Source organism: Trachemys scripta, chromosome 3 (genome assembly GCF_013100865.1).
Source record: "Trachemys scripta elegans isolate TJP31775 chromosome 3, CAS_Tse_1.0, whole genome shotgun sequence".
NCBI classification, from domain to species: domain Eukaryota; kingdom Metazoa; phylum Chordata; order Testudines; family Emydidae; genus Trachemys; species Trachemys scripta.
This window is the reverse complement of record NC_048300.1, coordinates 195,784,358-195,807,629: the sequence shown is the minus strand read 5'-3', so window position 1 is coordinate 195,807,629 and position 23,272 is coordinate 195,784,358. Positions and strand designations below refer to the sequence as shown.

General features: G+C 43.8%; 1 protein-coding gene across 8 annotated transcripts in view; it reads left to right on the top strand.

Annotated features, from left to right (window-relative positions):
- HMBOX1 (homeobox containing 1) overlaps positions 1–17,027 on the top strand; it is a 137,681-nt gene extending 120,654 nt beyond the window's left edge. For 2 of the 8 annotated variants that reach the window (XM_034766730.1, XM_034766729.1), the window contains exons 7-11: positions 8,403–8,485; positions 10,315–10,410; positions 11,635–11,729; positions 11,946–12,047; positions 15,379–17,027. In XM_034766730.1, the coding sequence (XP_034622621.1) occupies positions 8,403–8,485; positions 10,315–10,410; positions 11,635–11,729; positions 11,946–12,047; positions 15,379–15,516 (514 nt within the window). In that variant the 3' untranslated portion in view covers positions 15,517–17,027. The other 6 variants (XM_034766732.1, XM_034766731.1, XM_034766735.1 and 3 more) reach the window with 6 other exon arrangements.
- The last annotated feature ends 6,245 nt before the right edge of the window (positions 17,028–23,272 follow it).

Genomic DNA, 23,272 nt, shown 5'->3' with positions numbered 1-23,272 from the left:
CTGCTAGAGTGGCACCCTGTACTGATGGTTCCAAGCTATGGGTCTGTTTGGCAGTATTGATGTTTCAGGCTTTTGAAACTAATACCCTAGACCCCCTCTCCTAGCCCCAGCGCTGCCCATCCTTACGCTGCTCAGGAGATTAGGTTACTTCAAACCCTTGTCTTGCCAGCAATGGGACGGGGAGCAATAAAAACTCCCACTGTGGATCAGTGGGATCACAACAGAATGGGAGGCTGAGGGCATTATTTGGTGTATATAAGATCTTGGCCTGCAAAACTAAACTCTACAGTTGAGCAAAAAGGTTGGCAGCTATTGCTGGAATTCAGATAGGGGCACCTTGGTGGAGACGTGTAAATGAACATTACAGAACCCTGGCTGAGATGGCGTCTCTGACTGTCATTGTCCTAGGCACATTATCCCTGAAAGAGAGGTTTTCTCTGAATCTGCAATTTTTCTAGACTTCAGTGTTATTGAAATGAAACTGCTTCAAGGATATCTCCATTCTTTCCCATCTTATGGATTCTCATTTCATGTAAATTATTTGGCCACTTTTCATTTTAATTCTTTACTGTCATTCTCTGCAAAAGAGATCATTTGGTTTCTTCGCTGAAGGTGTTCAGTGATTACTCAGCTGACAGCTGCCCTTTGTCTAGAAAGCAGAACGCCTTTGCAGGATTTAGTTGTGCCTGCTTAATCACTATTTTTCTTATATCTTCTAAGTTTGCTTCATGGCTTTTCTCCTGAAGTTTTAGGGAACTTCCAGTATTGTGAATGGAATATTGTTTTGTGGTTAGAGCTGAGAACTAGGATTCATGGGTTCTTTCCCTTTCTCTGGGGGAGAGTGTACTCTAATGATTAAAACAGGGAACCAGAAATGAGGACTCCTGGGTTCTTTTTTTGGGCTGTGGCAGGGAGAGTGGATGGTGGTAACAACAGGGTGCTCCTGGGGTCTGTTCACAGCTCTGCCACTGACTTACTGTGTGGCCAGGGGCAAGTTCCTTAATGTCTTTGTCCCTCAGTTTTCCAATCTTTGAAATGTGTATTACCTACCTTACAGAGATACTGGGAGGCTTGTAGGGCTTTTCTACATGGCACCAGCAGCGAACTAGGGGGATGTGATTTCGAGAGTATTCTAATCTATTGGATTGTAACTGCTCCATGTAGATCCTTCTGGCCCGCTCTGAAAAAGTACCTAGTGTGTGGTAACATAGTCCTTTTGCACCTTGTATGCAAGCCATTAGTTGTTTTGTTTTGTATTATGGTATCACCATTATTATGGCCAGAGGAGATTGGGGCCCCCAAAGAAGTGGAGAAGGGTGAGGATGTGGCATACAACCATATAATATTTATAAACCACTTTAAGATCTTTGCATGAAAGGTGTTACAAGAGTGTAGGTTAGTATAGTGGGAGTGTGGGTTTTACAGTTAAGGTTGCATAAAATTTTCCATTCTAACCTGTTTTTCATTGCTTGTAACTTTCTGAGATCTTCGTTTTTTAGACTGGAAAATTTCAGTCTGCTCTGTCCGGAGTAGCTGACAGAACTGTCCTGTCAAAGTACAAAAGCTGAATATGGTGGGGGAGAGGGAACATTGGGGACTGTAAATGTTGATGAGGGGAGCTGTCCAGGAGGCTGGATGTGGAGGAAAATGTGAATTGAGTTAATAGGAGGGGCAGGAATGGAATTGTACCAGGCTATTAGAGACTTGATGGGTGAGTGGGGGGAATTCAGATGCCGCATAGGGTGTGAGCTAGAAGGAGCTATGGATAGAGGGCGAGAGAAGTGATCTCTACTATTGTAAACCACCTGTGGTTATTGTGCCAGATCTGAGAGTGAATTTGTCCATTTAATTGTGAAGCAGAGGAGTTCTAGTTCTGCTTTAAACTTAAATCTCAACAATCCTAACTGAGGAGTCACTCCTAAGATCTCCTTAATGCGCCACCCTCACCACATTCTCTGCATCCCCCATGAAACTTTGCTATTGGCATGTCATTTCATCATCATGTTGTGAAAAGGGTTAGCTTGACCAATGGAGCCTGCTCCCAGTCATCACAAAATATTGAACATGAGTTCTGTTACGGGTAGCAAGCATTGTTCCCTTTCCAAGGCACTCGAGCCAGCCAGAGCATATGGTAGCCTGCAGCTTGTTCATAGTGCATTCAGTGTAGCACGTAGCTATATGCTGAATGAGAGGCTCATTAACGGTGGCTCCATTTTCTTCTCTTTATTCATTTGTCTCCCCGTTTCTCAGAGGCAGAGATTTTCCTGCATTTTTACATCTGCTTTTGTTTGCATTTCTTTAGTAAGCTTGGGCATCGTCCACCAGGTACAGGGTAGTGGATCATCCAGCCCGTACAGGAGTACAACATCAGGCTGTCACATTATGATTGTAGTACATCACCGTCTCTCTCTCTCCATGGGGTTTGTTTTATGTATTGTAGATTTCTGGCAAGTATCTGTAAATGAAAGAGTTTTCACAGGAAACCTGATATAGCTGTGTGGGGCAGATTTACAGAATTAATCTTTGGGCTAGATTCCCAAGGGAAATTAGGTACTTAACTGCCCCTTTAGGAACTAACGTCCAACATTTTGGCATTACTGGCATTCACAAACCACCCCCATTCAGCTGTTGCCTAACCCTGGAGGCATCTAAAGTCCCGTAGGCACCTAAATTTCTGCAGATGTACGTGCACACTGCCAACTAATTCCTGACACTGCCGAACAACTTGGCGCCTAGCTCATGCCTAAGCCCTTGTGGGTTTCTCAAAGTAGGCATTCCCCCACCTGTCTCACCTGATTCTGTAGGCATGCTCTGAGCATGCCCAATCCACGAGGAACAGGAAAGAGGATGGTGGTAACATTGTCTCCCTTACACCCAATAGCCCAGTGGATAGAGCACTCATCTGGGATGTGCGAGACCAAGGTTCAAATCCCCAATCAGTGTTGGAGCAGAGCCTTACGTAGACATTGGGCTGGAGAGAGTGACTATAGCCTAGTGGTTAGTGCATAGATTGCTTTCCCTTATACACCTCTACCCCGATAGAACGCTGTCCTCGGGAGCCAAAATATCTTACCGTGTTTTAGGTGAAATCGCGTGATATCGAACTTGCTTTGATTCGCCGGAGCATGCAGCCCCATCCCCCCCGGAGCACTGCTTTACCGCGTTATATCCGAATTCGTGTTATATCGGGATAGAGGTGTACTTCAACAGGAAAGATTGAGAGAACCCCACCCCGCAGTAGCCTATACCCCACTGGTTAGTATACTCACCAATGAGGTGGGGGACCTGGTTCAAGGCCCTGCACCACATCAGGCAGAGTTGGGATTTGAACCTGGGTTTCCCACTTCTCAGATGAATGCTCTAACCACTGGGCTATTTGATATCAGTGATGTAGTGGAAGAACTATTGCAGTTTTTCATAAGAAAGGGCTGGCTTAGGTGACTCTGCTCAGGATTCTCCCTCTCTAGTCAGGCTCCTAACTCCTTTTGGGGTGTGGGCCTTCGACAGCTCCCCGCTCAGTGTCTTGGCTTCTGTGAATCCCTTGCCTAGGCGCCTACCTCTTTCCATGCATTGCGCAGGGACCCTCGGTGCCTAACTCACAGTTGTGAATTCCTCTAGGCAGCAGGGTGCCTAAAAGTTAGGACGCAACTCCCAGCGTCTACGGCGATGTCTGCACTGTGCACCTTACAACGGCGCAGCTGAGCCATTGTAGGGTAAGCAGTGTAGCCGCTCTTTGTCACCAGGAGACAGCTCTCCTGGCAACACAATAAGACCACCCCCCCAGCAAGGGGTAGTAGCTTCGTCGACAGGAGTATGGCTCCTGCCAATGAAGCGCTATCCACACCAGCGCTTTTTGTCGTTAAAACTTTTGTCATTCAAGGGGGTGTTTTTCCACCCCAATTACTAAGCCAAGCTAGTTTAAAGCTTTAATAAGAGAATTTTAGGACACTATATCACCACCTTAATCAAGCATAAGTAAAACAGTTAGAGCAGGATAGAGTAACAATCAGTCCTGGGGTATGGGTAGGCTGTTTTTGTCATCATCAGGTCCATGCTGGTCTATCTGATGGGGTCCTGCTTGGCTCCTCCTCCTCCAGCCCCCTTTGTTGTACACATGTCCTTTATACCTAGTCTCATAATATCAAGCAGGCACACATGTTTAAAACTACCTTATTTATAATCATTCGATTCTAAATATATTTAATATACATATAATAACTAACCCCAAATCCTTCTAACTCATCCATTTTTATTTATCCTGCTAAAACTCTGATTGGTTGTCTTTGTATTGCTTTCACCCATTCCATTATTTCTTAAAACAGTTGTCTTATTCATACTTGTCTGCATCATGTGGCCTTGGTTGGCTAGTCCTGTCCAGTCAGTATCCATCCTCCCTAGTCTGTCTTACTATGGAGAGCTGTATCTGGCTAATAAATCACACGTTTGTCAGGTGTGCTTGGCCCTGTTATCTACACCGACCAAAAATCGACTGTAGGTAAGACACAAACCTGGAGCCTTTGAAGTTGTTTTACCGGTGTTTTGAGAGCTGTGTCAGCAAGATACTTACAGGAAGCAACAAATTCCTTGACATTTTCTTATTACTATTGAATATATAATATCTGCTTCTCTGACATTATTAAATATACATTTGTCTAACACAGTTCATTATACATTTCTTGACACTTTGTTTCCTTGTTATTCCCCTTTCCAAGAAAGTCCTGTACAAAACACAATCCCTGCAGACAGGAATTTGTAAGGGATGAGAGTTCTGTGCTGAATAGTCCATGCTACTGTATATCCAAGCGATGGTATGTTTCAGAGAATGAAAATTACATTGGTTCCAGGCTTGGGAATGTTGCCAAATCAAAGAAAGCCCGGCAGCCTTTGCTGATGCTTCTAGGAGTGTCCCGGCTGCTGCCTGCGTAGAAGTTTGAGAGGTGCTGCACACCAGCAATTCCCTTTGAAATCAATGGGCCCAAGTCTGCTTCCCTTGAAGTCAGTGGCCAAACTTCCCCTGGTTTAAGACCGAATGGCATCAGGCATAGTATGGATTGTAGATGCGCGTCGTTTCTCCGGATTTAGGCCCGGCTCCTCAAAGGGAGTTCAGAGTTGCAACACTCAGCATCGCAGTGGGATCTACAAAGCTGAGCTAGGCTCCCTGGACAATGAATGGAGAGAGATGGGTGCTTTAAGAACGGGATCCACAAAAGCCAGCACATTAGGTGGCTCCCCGCCTAAGCTAGCTGCATGCAGACAAGATGGGTGTGTCAAAGCCCCGCCCCTCTCACGAAGTTCGGTGCCTAAATCCGGGCTGCAGAGAGGTCCCTGCTCTCTCTGCTTGCAAGCCACAGCCTGGAGCCCCTCTCCTGGAGCCAGATGACTTAGGTGCCTAAGCAGTTTCTTGTGAGAATGAGCCTAACTCAACCCCAAATGGGAGGAAGCAGCAGTGATGCCTCCCCTGTCACTTTTAGCCCAGTGGTTAAAGAACTCCCTTGGGATGTAGGAGACCTGGGTTTAATTTCCCCCTCTGGGGAGAAAGGGGTTCAAATCCTACCTCTGAATAAAGAGCCCACTGGGCTATTCTGATGTGGGGCGCTCTGTGTCTCCTGTTGGAACTGTTTCACTTTGGATAAATACCTAAATAGACATCGGGGCAGAGAGAGAGAGAATGTCACTGTATTCTAGTAGTTTAGAAGCACTCTCCTGGGACTGAGGAGACCGGAGTCTGGTCCCCCTGCTCCAGTGACTTCAACAGGGGAGATTGAGGGAGAGCCACATGAGCAGATCCCATAGCCCAGTGATTAGGGCTCTCACCTCAGAGGTGGGAGACCCCTGTTCAAATCCTTTTCTCTACGGCAGGCAGGGGAGGCACTGAACGTGGGTGTCCCACATTGCAGATGAGTGCACCGGGGTAAGCGTTCTGATGGGGCCACCACTGCTGTCTCCTCCTCTGGCCAGATTTTGAGTGGAACCCAGTCCGAAGGGCATGCTCAGAACTCACCTACCAGATCAGGTCCCGCAGGCAAGAGAGGTGGGCAAGCCTGTCTTCCCATGCTTTGTGGGTCACGCTGGGGTTAGGCAGGAAATAGGCATTCGTACACTTAGAGCAGCAGTTACTGAACTTTCTGCCTGCATGACCCCATTTTCAGCCTCCCGTGAGCCCAGACAGCATGGAGGATGCCATTACCAAATGTCATCCTCTGCGCAGCCTGGCCTTGCATGCACGATACCTGCAAGGTCACTCTGTGTGGAGCAAAATGGCATCTGCACACTTGGGATTGCCACAATCCCATCTGCTGATGGCGCAACTCGACTTGAGGTCATGCCCCCTAGTTGGGGAACTGCTGGCCTGGAGTCGAGGCAGCAGTACATATCTCTGGATGCAGAAACATAGCCGCCTAGGAGACCCGCGCAAAAATTTTGGCACTGAGTGAGGTTTCGCTGCCTACAGGATTAGGTGGCCGCCAAGCAGGTGTTCTGGGAATCTCTGAGAAGCCTAAAACTAGGACTTGTGTCCCTGTGTTTGGGATTTAGGTGCCTATGTAGACCTGGGTCTTAGTCTGCAGCAGAAACTCTCCACAAGAAACCTAGATGCGGAAGGGTGGATGTGGGTGTGTCTGAGAGAGAGGGTATTTAGGTCCCAAATCACTAATTTCTATATTCTGCCCCTCACTTAAAAATGTAATTTCAATGGTTGCAGTTGCTCTCTAAGCAAGCAAATCAAATGGATGCACATTAACAGTGCTTCTTGCTGTGCAAATGAGCAATTTCTCTTGATCAATGAATAGCAACCCACAAGCAGGATTCCGACTGTACATATAGCTGTAACTACAAATTACAGGGCGAATAGCAGGATGGAATGCAAGAAAAGAACATTCAGGCTGGACATTTACGAAAATGTACTTACAATAGGGTTGATTTAACTGTGGAATAATCCCCAAAGCGAAATAGTGGGAGCGCTGTTAACTGCAGTTATTCAAAGGTAGCTTGGAACCAAAATATTACAGGGAACAAAATCATGCTTTTAACAAGATAACCTAAATTGGTTTCGTCCATTTATTTATGTATAACATCTTTTAGCTGAAAAATAAGGATATATCAACTATATGAAGTTATGCTGGGAGTAGATGCACACAGAGATGGGGTGGTGGGGTGCACGCATGCATGTCTCATTAATGAGTCCACTGTTACATGGTCTCTTGGTAAAAATAAAAAGCAAAATTTGTTTCCTTAAATACACAGTAACAATTGTAAGAGTCCATTACCAAGTTGGCTGGGGAACTTTTGTAATTCTGACCTTTACTTTTGTAAAATAACCCCTACAAATATATTCCTAGGAGGCAAACTGAAAAGAAATGAAGTGATCCCTGCATATAGGGTCTGAATCGGCCCCATTGACTTTGAGTTTGATTGGGCTCAGAGGTTTTAAATCAATTTGTTTGAGTTTAAGGCTAAGGAAAATATTTCTAATAGTAAAATTATAATTTTATAGCAAAACTATAGGTATAGTAAAATGATAATTATCAAAAGCTATAGCACTAAATTGTTACATTAAAATAGTCTCTTATTATCCCATAGTAAGTTTACAATTATTAAATAAAAAATACAACTTTAAAAGTGCACTCTAGAGTTAATCCATAGTTCTTAGAGTATACTATATAGTTCTGCACTCACAGACCTCTGGTAAGAAAACCACTACATTATCCCACAGTAATGACTCAAAACAGCTGTAGTTATGTGTTTCCTGGTAAAATGTGAAGATTTTGGTGGTCAGTGTGGAGGTAGGCATGTAGTGAATGAGAAAATGGGAGATGCTTACTGAACCCCGAGAATCAACATAAATGTTGAACATTATGCACTGAATGAACCTGGGGCCATGCGGAAAAAATAGTATGTTATCATGTAATGGGGATGGATCACTTGATTATCTGTTCTGCTCATTCTCTCTGGGGTACCTGGCATTGGCCACTGTCGAAAGACAGGACACTGGGCTAGATGGACCTTTGGTCTGACCCAATATGGCCGTTCTTTCGTTCTTAATTAAAGAAGCAGAGGTGCCTTAGTACTAACTGTGGGGTTTCCTACCATGAGTGTTTCACTTTGCAATAGTATCTTTGGTATTTGCAGCATTTTCTATTTCCTTATACCTACTCACTTGCTATAGGGAATGGTGCAAGTGCGGCGGTGATATTTGGTTATCTAAGGCAATTGAGAAGGTTTTAAAGGGGAACTGTGTGTTCACATGTAATACATAAACATGCACATACCGTTTAACATAAAACTTAATATGTCTATATTGTCCCTTTAAGACCAGTGCATTTACTAGCCATTGACACCTTTTAGTGAAGCTGTTTTGGTGCATCCATGCTTTGATTTCTGAAAACCCTTTTTTTTTCCTGCAGTTACTTCAATGAGAATCAATATCCTGATGAGGCAAAGAGAGAAGAAATTGCAAATGCCTGTAATGCAGTTATACAAAAGCCAGGTAAGGACCTGATCGCACTGTTCTTTTCAAAGGAGTCTGCAATTAAATTTCAACATCTCCTGCTAAATTCAGCAAATCTCATTTTATGGCTGTTACTAACAATTTAGTGCTCTCAACCAGTAGTAAGTTTTTCCTAGAGCGCTATATGGCTCGTGTCATTCAAGCTGCCGTACTTGGATGAACATGAGGGCTAATGTAGTCTTCGGACCCAAACACGTATGTCTGAAAGATACATTTCTACTAATTAAAATAGTAGAGAGCTAGAGGTGAAGTTGAGAATTAAAACATTTCATATATACAGGGTCATGTAGGGTATCCATAGGAAAAGGAATACATTTCAGAGATTTGCATTCTTTAAAGCCAATTATTTTTAGTTACTTTTACAAATATGTGCACTTCTTATCTGAGGATCTCAAAGCCCTCTACAATAGGGTGACCAGATGAGAGGAAGAAAATATTGGGATACATTGGGGGGGGGGGCGGGGAGGTCGCCGGTGGAGCAAAAAAAAATGGATTGCGAAATATCAGGACAAGTTGCGTCCCGACCAGTCATTGGTCGGGACACGGGACAAGCGGGATTTTATCGGGACGTCTGGTCACCCTACTCTACAAAAGTGGGTATGTGGCATTATTGTTATTACTGATCTCATTTTAAGGATGGAGAAATGTAGCCACAGAGAGGTTGTGAATTGCCTACGATCACATGGTGTATCCTTGGCAAAGTAGGGAGCCCTGGTCTCCTGGCGTCCAAGCTTCTCTGTAGCTTCTAGACATGAGTCCTTCTTCTGGTTGTGTGTGTTAAATTAGGGGACCTCATTTCCCCTCTCCCCCCAGCATCTTCTCAGTTCTTCCTGCTCCTGTGAGGGTAGGAGAAGAGAAATCCTACCTGGGAATGGAGTGTGGGCATCTGGTGTAATAATGCCAAGTTTGAAGCAGTGAGCCCACCTGCCTTTGCTTAGTTGAAATAGTAGAACATACCCAAACCTTGCAGAGAACACGTTCTGCAACTTTTGTTTACAGGAATGAAAAGTAATGTAATAAACCCAAAGGTGAAATAAAGAAAAGCTAGGACAAGACGTCATAACATATGTGACAATTTTAGCATTATTGACTATAACTTAGCAGGGAGGCAGTCTAGTCTAGTGGACAGAGCACTATACTGGGGTTCTATTCCCAGCTCTGTCATTGACCCGCTGGGTGACCCTGGGTAAGTCATTTCCCTGCTCTGTGCCTCAGTTTCCCCATCTGTAAAATTGAGATAATGATAGCAACCCCTTTCTAAAACACTTTGAGATCAGCTGATGAAAAGTGCTATATAAATTGTTGTTATTACTACTACTAGATCTTATCTCTGCCATCCCCATATCTCACCTCTTATTAATGTTTACTAGCTTTTCTATGGCACTCACTACCTGTGCACCTCCGACGCAGTAACCAAATTAGCTTCACATTATCCCTATGAGGCGGGAAAGTATTATCCCCGTTTTACTATGGAGAATTGGGGCACGGAGAGGTGAAGTGACTTGCCCAAGGTCACATACACATTCTGTGGCAGAGCTGTGAATTGAATCCTGGTCTCCTGTATCGGACGAGCAGCTTTGCTCTCTATCACAGTTTAGGCCTGAGCTGTCTGTAGTTGCAAAGAAAAGCCCTGCGTTTCATTTGAGAGCTGTTCTTATATGTAGTTCCACTCTCTAATGCTGTCTGCTCTAAATTTCAAGGGTTTATCACATGGCAGGGATCTGCTGATCTTATATGCATGTACAAAGTGCTATCCATACTTGTGAAACCCTGTAAACAACTGTGCTTTCTACTGTATATTTTCACAGGCAAAAAGTTGTCAGATTTGGAGCGAGTTACCTCCCTTAAAGTGTACAACTGGTTTGCCAACAGAAGAAAGGAAATCAAGAGAAGAGCCAATATCGGTAATGTATCAGAGAACCTGCTTTCAGACAACCTGAAGGGCTTAAGTAGATAGGCCAGCTCAAGGGAGCTGGAGAGTATAAGATTGAATTCTATTAATGCAAATGGCTAGAAGCGCCAAGCATTTTTAATAGTCAGTTAAAGCACTTTTTAAAGTAAATCTTTCACCCTCTCAATGTTTCTAAACTATCATCGGGGACTCAGTTTACAAATGTCAGTAGTAGGACAGGAAAAATGACTCAGTGATCGGATGTCACTAGAGGACCTAATTTCTGTTTTAAGTCTGAATCTGATCAAGATAGAAGGATTCATATTTCCCTAACACCAAATTATTGGCCCAGTCCCATTGAATGTCCCAAATGAAACAAGAGAAGCAGTGATTTCTGCACTGGGGATAGGGGAAATTCAAAATGGACTGAGTTTAAAACCTTTAAAGTGCAGTTCTACTCTGAAAAGTGCCAGTGGGAAAAGGGAAGCGATTTTTAAAAAAGGGGTCTGTAAGTTTCTTGCCTCAGTAGTGTTTAACTCAAATGTACTCATTTTACAAGTCAAAATGGTGGTGTTTTTCTTAATGCCAACCCTGTAAGATTCCACTGAGATCTGAAAGTCAAAATGGATTCTTTACATCTCAATACCATCACCAGTACCAAGGATTCTGCAGGCCAAATTCTTCCTTCAGTTACCCCTGTGCCACCTTATTGCTGTCAGTGGGTTTGCAGAGCCATAACCGATTGGAACATAGTAAACAATTCTGTTGACAGTGCGCAAACTGGAACAGGATACAGCTCACAAACTTAGCTGTGTTGGTTCTGCAGACTATACAAGGTTTCGAGCTTCAGACCTGAAGAAGAGCTCTGTGTAGCTTGAAACCTTGTCTCCCTCACCATCAGAAGTTGGTCCAATAAAAGATGTTACCTCGCTCACCTTGTCTCTCTCGTATCCTGGGACCGACACGGCTACAGACACACTGCATACACAAGGGAGACCCCATCCATTGTAGACTAGATGGGGGAAGAAGGAAGGTTTGACTATTGGACATTAAGAATGGAAACAATTTGGGGGGGCAACAGAAGTGAACACTTAACCCCCACCCAAATTGTGGATAGTTGAGAAGAGGTCAAGAGTTGACCTTGCTAGTCCACTTTTTTTAAATGCCTAAAATATGGATGGTCTTTAATTCCGGTAATGCATCAGATAATTTAGGGATCCATTTGCTTTTTTCGAAGAAGCAGCAATCCTGGAGAGCCATGGCATAGATGTACAGAGTCCAGGAGGCCATTCCAATAGCGATGACGTCGATGGGAATGACTATTCAGAGCAGGTAAGAATCTGAGCTGAGCTGAGCTACATGGTCCCAAATGGGAGCCCTGCATGTGACACTTCAGCGTCAAGGGGCCTTGTACCTCTCATGAGTCAGACGTCCTTCTTTTTTTTTTCTTTCATGTAATTTTAATGGGGAAAGTGGAAGAGCACAGCTCCCCTATTGAATGTGTGAGAAACCAGTATTCACCCACTTGGATTTATTGTCATACAACAGGACACTTGGCAAGTACGCAATGGGGAGGAGGAGGGAAGATGTTCAGAGGGAGGCAGAGAAGCAGAGAAGGTAGAAGAAGACAGGAGGATCTGCTCCAAACAAGCAAGTGACACCATTCACACAACACACAATGTTTGAAAAATGCTAGGACAGTGTTAACTCAAGCTACGCACCATGCTTAATTCAAGCTCTTCTTATCTCTGGCACTGGTACAGTGGTTAACCTTCAAGAAAGGATGTACAGATCTTTAACCATTTCTGCAGTGTGTTGGGCACAAACATGCTTCCCTGTGACAACAGGCACCCATGTTCTTATCCCACCTCCCCTTCTCCATCTTCCCCTGCAGAGTCAGTGGTGACTAAGTCCATTTTGGATAGATTCACTTGACATCATTGGCCTTGCTGAACAGTTCACTTAGATGGTTCTGCTTCCTTTGCTCCTTGTGTTCATGCTGCTACACCCAGGTGTCTGGGTTTTGTTGGGGTTTTCTTAATAGGCCATCCCTGGAAAGAAGTAGGAGATCTCATCACCTGGTTACTGGAAACCCAGTATCCTGGAGTAGCTACCCCAGTAGACTCAGCCCAAGTCCAGTGGGACATTGATTGGGTGAGAGGTGCTGGTATGCCTGCTCTGTTTCCACCATCCTTGGAGCTGCTGCTGTTTCTTTGGTGGAGGACAAAGATCCTTTTATAGACCATCTCTGGAAGTAGTTGGTGGAGCTCTGCTCCGTATGGCTGTGCAAGGTCAGAATCTCCTAAATAATTGGTGTGATATATTTTGAAACTGCAGCCAAGCACATTTAATTGCATGCCTGTCAGATAGAGGAATTGATGGCTTAGCAGACGCGTTGTTTAGAATTCCAAACCATTTCTTTCTTTCTGTATTTTTGTATTATCCAACTTATTTTTGGAAAGAGAAATAATTTGCTTAATTGCATCAAAATTCTCTGTTCAGAGTCCTTAGATGTTGCAGTTCTCAATGATCTAGCCCGGACTTCACTGTAAAGGATAATTAGGCATTAAAAGTTAAATGCATTACTGTGGAAAGCTGTGCTGATGACCATTTAACACCCATTCAGCCATTAAAACCATAAAATCTGCGTTTCAGAGTATCATTCAGACTCCAGAAAACTTGAAAACATAAAGTTTATCCAATTACCATTAAAGTTAATAACATAAAGTTAATACAACTTCAGAGGGATTTTTTTTTTTTTTTTTTTTTTACACTTTCTCATAGTTCACTTAATTGACTTTTAGGGTCAGGTATTCAAAAAGTCTGATGTGCATGCGGGGTTTTGAACATCTGGCCCAAAATTCATGGCAAATTAAGAGATTCTGTTAAACAGCCTCAGGAGTTGACTGAAAACTGGCATTTCTGTCCCACCAGCAATCACCACCTGCCATCTTGATTTAGAAATGATATTGTTGCAAATTCATCATCATGGGCCTGATGTAATAATGACAAAAATACTTAGCATTTTTGCTCTCTAAAATGCTGTAAAAATATTAACTAATTCTCCCAAGACCTCGGTAAGGTAAGTAAGTATTTTTACCCCCAGTTCAGAAAGGGGGAAGCTGACACTTGCTTTGCCCAAGATCCCAGAAAGAGTTGGTTTTTAGATTTAGGATTAGAACTTGGTTGGGTTTAGTGTGCGGGTACGGGGTGGTGTTAGTGGTCATTGATGTACAGGAGCTCAGAATAGATGATTTGGTGTTCCCTTCTGGCCTTAAACTCTATGACTATGACTTATTCCTAGGACCCTACCAAATTCGTGGCCATGAAAAACACGTCACAGACCATAAAATCTGTTTTTTTGTGGGCTTTTACCCTATACTATACAGATTTCACAGGGGAGACCAGCGTTTCTCAAATTGGGGGTCCTGACCCAAAGGGAAGTTGCAGGGGGGTTGCAAGATTATTTTAGGGGGGGTCATGGTATTGCTACCCTTACTTCTGCTCTTCCTTCAGAGCTGGGTATCCAGAGAGCGGCAGCTGTTGGCCGGGCGCCCAGCTCTGAAAGTGGCACCCTGCCAGCAGAAGTAAGGGTGGCAATACCATACCGTGCCATCCTTACTTCTGCACTGCTGCTGGCGGCGGCTCTGCCTTCAGGGCTGGGCTGCAGGCCAGCAGCCACCGCTCTCCAGCTGCCCAGCTCTGAAGGCAGCGCTGTCAGCAGCAGCAGCGCAGAAGTAAGGGAAGCAGTACCGCAACCCCCCCTACAATAACCTTGCGATTCCCCCCCCCCGAACTCCTTTTTGAGTCGGGACCCTTACAATTACACCACCATGAAATTTATGATTTAAATAGCTGAAATCATGAAATTTATGATTTTTAAAATCATATGGCCATGAAATTGACCAAAATGGACCGTGAATTTGATAGGACCCTACTTATCCCTATGTAAGCGATGGCTGCTCGGTATGGCACTCTGTCGCCCTCTAGTGGTGGCTAGGCCAGCTAGCGATTGATGAGCCTGCTACAACCTTGACTCTCTGAAAAGTGTTTTTTAGCTCAGGCAGTAGAGGCTTATGCATTAAGATCAACGTGTCCCAGGTTTGATCGACACTGAAACAAGCCACCAAAGGGTGTCAGAGTTACACCTATATTCAGACCAGGCCCCCACCCTGATGTAGGCTCAGAAAACTGCACACTTCAGTGTGTATGAGGAATGAAGTCCTGCTCATTCGTTGACCTTAAAACATTTCAGTGCTGAGAAAAATCTTCACTGCAGAACTATAGCAGCGAAGTTTCCCCATCTTCTTCGTACTTCACAGCAGCCACACATCCTGAACAATTAAACTGTTGTCCTGTTCAAATCCAGAGGCTTCTTTTTAGTGTTTAGAAAAAAGACACATAGGAAAATATGGTGACAGCCTCCAGATCTGTTGGAGGTTGCGGTGTAGGCAGTAGTATAACCCACAGTTTTTCACTATTTAATTAAATGAGATGTGGCATGTAGCAGGATGGCTGGCTAGACAGTGTGATCTGCTGTGGCAGTTCCTGCATGAGGTCATTTCACCACCTTTTTTATCTGTCTGGGACATTTTCAGCAGTTGGTTTAGTGCTGAACGGTCTATGGGTGTATCCCTATATAAAATAGAACATGTGTATCTATGTGTCACTTCTATTTCACACAAAATCACTCTTACCTGATAATTTAATATATTCTGCACTACGCTCGCGATTAGCCAGTTTTTAGCTATTGAAAATAAACGTGAATCTCCACGCCCGGCCCTGCCCATTTCCATGAACCTGTGTTTGCCCAGTGAATGACATTTTCTTAAAGGGAATCAGTGTTTCTTTTCAATCCCACCCAGTTAGCAAAAGTGTAATTTGCGGCCCTTAGTTCACTGCTCACTTTAAAAACTCTTTCACTCAGACTGAATGCTCACTAATTAACAACGCTTCATCTTTTTCCTTTCTGCATACACAGGATGACAGCACTAGCCATAGTGACCACCAAGATCCCATTTCATTAGCCGTGGAAATGGCAGCAGTAAACCACACCATCTTGGCATTGGCCCGGCAAGGAACCAACGAAATCAAGACAGAGGCCCTAGACGACGACTGATACAAAGAAGGGGGAGGGTCAAAACAAGAAGTAACTTAGTTTTAGACGTAGCACCTTAGCAGACTTTCCTCGGTCCTTAATATGTGTTCTTCTTACAGTATAACTTTGCAGTTTCTTGTACGTCAGTTAGCTGTTAGGGTCTTGTTCTGTGAAGATGGCATGGTGCCCTCAGCCTTTGCATATACTCTCTCAGTATTAATTCCCAGTAAATAATCAGTCAACCAACCAACCTCCCTCTCCCAGCCCCAGTGGCTCGAAAATCTTGCTGCTTTGTCTTAGCATTCCAAGAAAGTGCTTCCAGGTATTTTAGAGAGTCCCTCAGTTCCAAGTCTTAGGCTACATTTAAAATCTTGGATACCCTTAGACATCATGTAAAACTAGTCTGTACGCTTTTCCTCCTCCAAGACTGAAAGGATGGAAGCTGGGGTAGAAGCACAGGGTCGATGGACACCATATTGGGAGTATCAACAGAGAGTAAAAAGAACACTAGAAACCCCACTTCAGCCTGGGAATAAGTGATTTCCAGCTGCAATAAGCCGTGCCTCACTGGTCACACAGTGACTTGATCTATTTCTTTTGGGTACTGCGCTGAGAATGTCCATGGGAAACATATTCACACATTTCGGTTGATGTCACATTCAACACAGACATCCTCTGCTCTCACAAGCTGCATGGCTTAGTGGATAAAATACTGCCTTCTGCCTCTGGGACCATGATAGACGCCCAGCCTGGGATCACATGAAAAATGAGCTGAATGTCTAATGGACGACAGTCCACTTCTCAAAACCACTATTCATTATTTGGCAGGCCTAGCAGTGCCTGCTCCGAAGAGGTCGAGACTCGATCGATCTATCATAGAAGTTGCGTTACCTTTTGTTCTTCCTCTCACCTTTTCCCCCTCCAGCCCCTCTCAAAAGCAATGTTTTCAAAAAAGGGATTAAGATAATAAATGGGTGAGTTTGTACAAGTCTGTGTAACTCCTGCCTGCAATCCTAACAGGCCTGAAAGGTTATTGGAGGACTTTGGTATCTAGTTTCTGCTAGTTATCAACATGGCATAAATATTCACCCAAATATGAACACTTCTTAAAAGGCAGGAAGATCTCCTCCTTGAGATATAGGGTGTAATGCTTTTGTGTTCTCTTTACTCTGTCCTTGTTATGGTGTGAGAAAGCTATACTGCTACAGACAATTTAATTAATAATGGGAAGCCATATTGATAATGGATGTGGTAATATTTGTAAAGCAAACCTACTTTAAGTAGCAGAAACTAACGGAATTGTTTTTCCTTGATCATATGTAGCACTTTTGTTACTTTTTTCTTAAAGATATTTATATTTGATAAACCTTTTTTTTAATCATTTGAGAATTCAAAATACCAAACGACAAACTTGCATTACAGAGTCACCCTGTGATCACCTTGTCATCTAGTATCTAAATGATGAACTGTGTATGCATCTAAGAAAATTACATCTGCTGGCATTGTGTGGAAGTGATCTCTGGCATCCTGATAGAAGTGATAAAAAACCTGATGAGGTTCAACAAGGACAAGTGCAGAGTCCTGCACTTAGGACGGAAGAATCCCATGCACTGCTACAGACTAGGGACCGAATGGCTAGGTAGCAGTTCTGCTGAAAAGGACCTAGGGGTCACAGTGGACGAGAAGCTGGATATGAGTCAACAGTGTGCTCTTGTTGCCAAGAAGGCTAACGGCATTTTGGGCTGTATAAGTAGGGGCATTGCCAGCAGATCAAGGAACGTGATCGTTCCCCTTTATTCGACATTGGTGAGGCCTCATCTGGAATACTGTGTCCAGTTTTGGGCCCCACACTACAAGAAGGATGTGGAAAAATTGGAAAGAGTCCAGCGGAGGGCAACAAAAATGATTAGGGGTCTGGAGCACATGACTTATGAGGAGAGGCTGAGAGAACTGGGATTGTTTAGTCTCCAGAAGAGAAGAATGAGGGGGGATTTGATAGCAGCCTTCAACTACCTGAAGGGGGGTTCCAAAGAGGATGGAGCTCGGCTGTTCTCAGTGGTGGCAGATGACAGAACAAGGAGCAATGGTCTCAAGTTGCAGTGGGGGAGGTCCAGGTTGGATATCAGGAAAAACTATTTCACTAGGAGGGTGGTGAAACACTGGAATGCGTTACCTAGGGAGGTGGTGGAGTCTCCTTCCTTGGAGGTTTTTAAGGCCCGGCTTGACAAAGCCTTGGCTGGGATGATTTAGCTGGGAATTGGTCCTGCTTTGAGCAGGGGGTTGGACTAGATGACCTCTTGAGGTCCCTTCCAACTCTGATATTCTATGATTCTATGATTCTATGATAAGTGATATGTCGCTGCCGGTAAGAGGAAACTGTTCGCTGGAAGCAGCATAGGATGCGTTAGAGACGGGCTAGGCTGCATTATATCTTTGAAAAAATTAATGCATTTACATAGCATTTCCACTACATTCCGTGTTATCCTCCCTGCTGTACAGAAATCGTTTCAGGGGGAAGATGGCTTAGTTTTGAAGCATGGCTTTCCTTTGTCTTTTGTTCATTTTTAAAGGTGAAGGGACGTTACTATGACTTGTTTCATTTTTATTCCTTCCCCTCTCCTCCTCCCCCAGCCTTGCAAGATGTTTGCAACTGGAAACCATCAGATATAATTGCAAGCACTTAGAAAAAGAAAGAAAGAAAAAAAAAAAAGACGAAATTGTGGCGCGTCAGCAGGTTTTTAGCCAGCCTTAAACCCCCTTAAGGTAGAGACTAACTAGATCATCTTTGTCTGCTAATCCGGTGAAAGCTGTTTAGGTAGATGTGGGAGATTCTGTGCTTACAGAAGGCACAGGGTTGGCACCTCTTTGTCCCTGTGACTTTGAAGATATATAGGCAGGGCTTGGCCCTGTCGTTCATTTATGGATTTCATTGGGAAATGTATGTGCTTTCTTTAGCAGTAGATCACTGAAGCAGAATGGAGCTGTCTTTTTCTTTTTTATTGTATTTCTTGAGTAGGGAAATTCATGAATAGCGTCAGGATAGACTCAGGAAAGAACGAAATTGGTTCAGTCACATTGCAGTGTTCTTTCTTGGGGTGTGTGTGTGTGTGTGTGTGTGTGTGTGTGTGTGTGTGTGTGTGTGTGTGACTCTTTCGGTACTAGCGAGCAAAGGGCCGTGGGGGAGGGAATGTTTTTGCACCGCAGGATGATCCAGCAAACTGTAGCTTCAGTGGAATTTTACCTACTTATTCATACTACAGTCACACACAGAGCTGACAAGAAACCACCGCGATTTATTGCAAGGAGATTTTAATAATCGATGGCCTCTTTATGCTGGTTTGCCACCAGGGTTTGTTCTAGCTGTTCCATTTTAAAGAATCGAATCAGACTGATAGACAGCTGCACCTACAAAATAAATATGGCTTGTATTTTTACCTTAAAAAAGTTATTCTTTGAAACAAACATCTATTTAGAGAATTAAGGAAGAATAACACCCATACAGTAAAGGCCAGATCCTGATCTCTGCTGCACTGGAGTAAATTTGAAATAACTCCACTTAAAAGAATGGATTGAATCTGGCCTTCACTCTGTCTAGCACAGTCCTACAGCTCCTGTGTCCCATAACGCATCAAAAAGAATAAGCAGATGAACAACTGGTGTATAATTAGTGATCAGTGGGTCTTCTGTCCTAAATTGCAGTTTGCTGGTAAGCAGCAGTCTTCGCCCCACCAGAGGAAGATCATAGACTGATTCAGTAGGTAAGAAATGCCTTAGGCGAGCCGGGTGCTACATAGTTCTGTTTATCTCCCTTCATCTGCATTCTATTTGGTCCCGTACGGCCCCCAGAAGATATGATCAAGGAATATGACCTTAGCCATCCTCAATATCCTGATGACACTGAGCTCTCTAGCTCCCTCCTTAGCCCACTGTGGACTGTTTCTTGATTGACAGACACTTGTTTTGATGAGGGGTAGCCAGTCTAGGCCCTCATTAGATAACTCTCAGCTACTGCATTGAGGGAAACCTTTTCAAGACATTTTGGAATGACTTCTGCAGCCTTGTCGTTCAGGGCGAGGACAATGCTGGTGAGACAGTTCAGAACTTGTTACGGACATTCATATCTTCTTCACCTCCAGGCTAAATTATTGTGCCGCACTCCCACTTGGATTCTGCTCGAAATTGATCTAAAAGCTGAATTGGTTACAGGATGGTTACCGACTCCTTCCATGGATGAAGTTTGAAGAATTGATGATTCCTTCCTTCCAGGTTGCTGTTACACCAACAAATTCAATCCAGATTGTTATCTCATGGCTCATAATACTTTAGCCAGCGTTTTTTGCCATCATCCAGAGCAGGAGAGGTTGGCTGGGTTGTCCTTGGTATGTATCCCTAGATATTATTGGAGCTTGTGGGAGTGCAGTGCAGTACAGGACTCCATCCATGGAGTTCCCTTCTCTGAGGACGTTCCCCAGAGTTTTCCTGTGGCTGGCTCCGGACTGTGCATCAGGCCTTTCTCCTCCGATTTGTTCATCTTTGGCTATTTCATTGCTCTCCTTTTTCTTTGCTCATGTAGTTCGGGCCGTGTCTTTTCCTGGACTATTATGTGTAATATATTCATTTAAATTTGGTACCGATGTCCAAATATTTTGCAACGGATGCCTTAGATAATAAGTTAACACAGCAGCAGATGGACAGCATTTTTCTTTGATCCCCTGGTGATGCAGAGACATCTTCGAAGTACTTGGAGTACAACAGTTTCACTGCTCCAATAAATGTGTTCTTACCAAGAAGGGAGTTTCTAACGTTGACCCGTGTTTTCCAGCGACTCTGTGTTGACCTAGCATGATTGTGAGTGGCGTTTGTTTGTGTTTTATTTTTACCTACTTAAACTATTCTCCTATAAGAGATGGGCCTTGTCTGCAAAGTCTGGATCCAGCTCTCCAAAACCGTGGGGTATTTAGATTCATAGTTTTGGTTCAGACCTATCTGTAATATAATTTGCAGTGATGACCTATTATGCTTATATGAGTCTTCATTGAATTTCTCAATAACTCTATTTTATTCCATTGACTATAGTGGAGTTTAATGGATCACTGTTTTCATAACACCCAGGCTATCTATGTAGGTGGACGGACAGTTTTTGGGAAGGGTTTTAGCATACATTGACTGGACTTTCTACCATCTCGCTATTGTGGCTGTGAATCTTTTAGGTTTGGCATAGCTAATGAGATTATCTATAAGTGTCACTTTCGTATGCAGGCTGGCAAGATTTTTGCTATTTTACTCCTCATGTAAAGCTAGTAAAATCATAGGATATGTCTACACTGTAAGCCCAGGGTTTAAATTCAGGCTCAAGCTTTGCCCTCCTTCCGTCTACACACAAATCACTCTAATCCAGAGTTCGGACCCAGGACCCTATGGTGGTAGAGGGTCCTAGCCTGAGTCAAGCTGGGACCGAGGGGGTCAAGCCCGATTGCTTTGCAGTGTAGCTGCAGTCCCACTGGATTCGTGCTCTGGGAGTCTGACAACAGTATCCCACAATCCCAACTTTCTTTGTCCTCTGGACAGTCAAGTTTGGTGAACAATCATGTTTTCCCACACTGCACCCAAACAAAGGACTAGAGCAGACACATTATGGGAGGGCAGTAGGAAGTCTGAGATATGGGTGGCTGGGCTCGGGCCCACATAATACAATGTAGACACTGAAGCGCCAGGTTGGGACTCAGGGTTCAACAATTCCTAATCTGGGGTTACAAATGAGCATAGGTGCTCAAACCCAAGCCCTGAGTTTACTTTGCAGTGTAGGCCTACTCCCAGTAGTGCGGCAGTTGTATAGAAGTAGAATGGCACACGATCAGCTCCTATCCGAACTGGTCAAAATCTTTTTGTCTTGCTGTCTTAAAGGGACTTCAAGATTTCACTAAGGGTACATCTACACTACAGCGGGGAGTCGATTTAAGATACGCAAATTCAGCTACGTGAATAGCGTAGCTGAATTCGACGTATTACAGCCGACTTACCCCGTTGTGAGGACGGCGGCAAAATCGACTTCTGCCGCTTTTTGTCGGCGGCGCTTACTACCACCTCCGCTGGTGGAGTTAGAGCGCCGATTCGGGGATCGATTGTCCCGTCCCGACGGGACGCGATAAATCGATCCCCGAGAGGTCGATTTCTACCCGCCGATTCAGGCGGGTAGTATAGACCAGGCCTAAGATTTTCAGCTTCTCTATTAGAGTACTTTTCTGTCCTCACGCTGGCTTACCTCGTGCAATCGAATTAGTCTTGTCACACAGAGCTATCTGGTAATTGCAGCAGGATTCCACTGGCTGGCTGGGGTACAGTCACAGAACCATAGACATCTAGGGCTCAAAGGGATCTTTAGGGTCCCTTGCCCCATACGGAGGCAGTACCCAAGTATACCTCAACCACTCCGAAAGGTGTTTGTCTCACCTGTTCTTAAAAACCTCCAGTAACTGAGATTCCACAGCCTCCCTTGGTAACCTGTTCCAGTATCTAACTATCCTTACAGCGGGAAAGATTTTCCTAATATCTAACCTAACTCTCCCTTGCTACAGATTAAGCCCATTACTTCTTGTCCTACCTTCAGTGGACATGGCAAAACTTGAAGACTGTTTTCCGGTCCCCACTCAGACGACTTTTCTCATGACTAGATGGGCACATTTTAACAACACTGCCCCTAACTATTTAATCCAGGATTTTGATTCCCGTTGTAGCTTGAATTGAGGTCCAAGTGTAGATTCCCATCTTCCTCCCTTAAGTTCATAAGTATTTGTGTCCAAGATCTGGTTTGAGTCTCTTAAGTTATATGAGGTTTGGACCCCAGGAACTGGTCACTATGACGGTGTTTGCCCTTGTGGGTTTTGAATGGAGGAAAATGCTTCATCTAATTTCCTCAAGTCAGTTCATTTCTGATGGTTGTGATGTTTGCTAGAATGTACATTTCTTTCCCCTAACCAGGACATTGCGAATTTAGTATTGCTTACTATTCATCAGCTAAGTAATTTATCTCTTCCTTCAGGTCACAGTTTGTGAGATTGTGACCAAGAAACTTTGGGTTTCTCATCAGAAGAAACTCCCTTGCTCATATTTAGTAAAGGGCTTCATTTCCCAGTAGCTGTTGCCCTCTTCAGTGCAATTTTTTTCATTAACAATATTATTTGCTTACAATCTTCACACATTTTTAGGTAATAATTTTTTGATTTGGTTTAGCAATTTTTGCTCTTGACGTGGGTCTGTGTTGGCAGGTTGTATCTTGAAAAATGAGTTATATGTCACAACCAAAATGTATTCATTGTTGTGGGTATAGGACTTTTTCTGTTTTTTAATGCCCTCCAGCTGAATTCATTGGGGCTGCATAGACACCAGCTAACTTTTGCAGTTTTACTGAGCCAAGACATACTCATCATTCCCTTGAACGGAAGGTGAGTGCACTGATCAGGAGTACCAAGGAGCTGGATTGCAGATGTATTTCCAAATAAAGCATTCCTTTCTGTGCTTTTTTTTAATAGCTAGGATATTTACTCAGGATTTTGAATCAGTTGTTGGCCAACACCGTTTTGGCAAACTGAAAAGCATAACCAGAAACCCCTGTCTCTTAGTTTCATTTAGCATTGTCTAATTTACAGTAGCTAAATTGTCCAATTAAAGATATTCCATGCTAATGAAAAAAGAGGTGGCAGCTACAAATTAGAATTTCAGATAAACCAAATTTATTTTTCTCTCTTGAGAGAAATGCATTAGAGGATTGGGTTTGGTC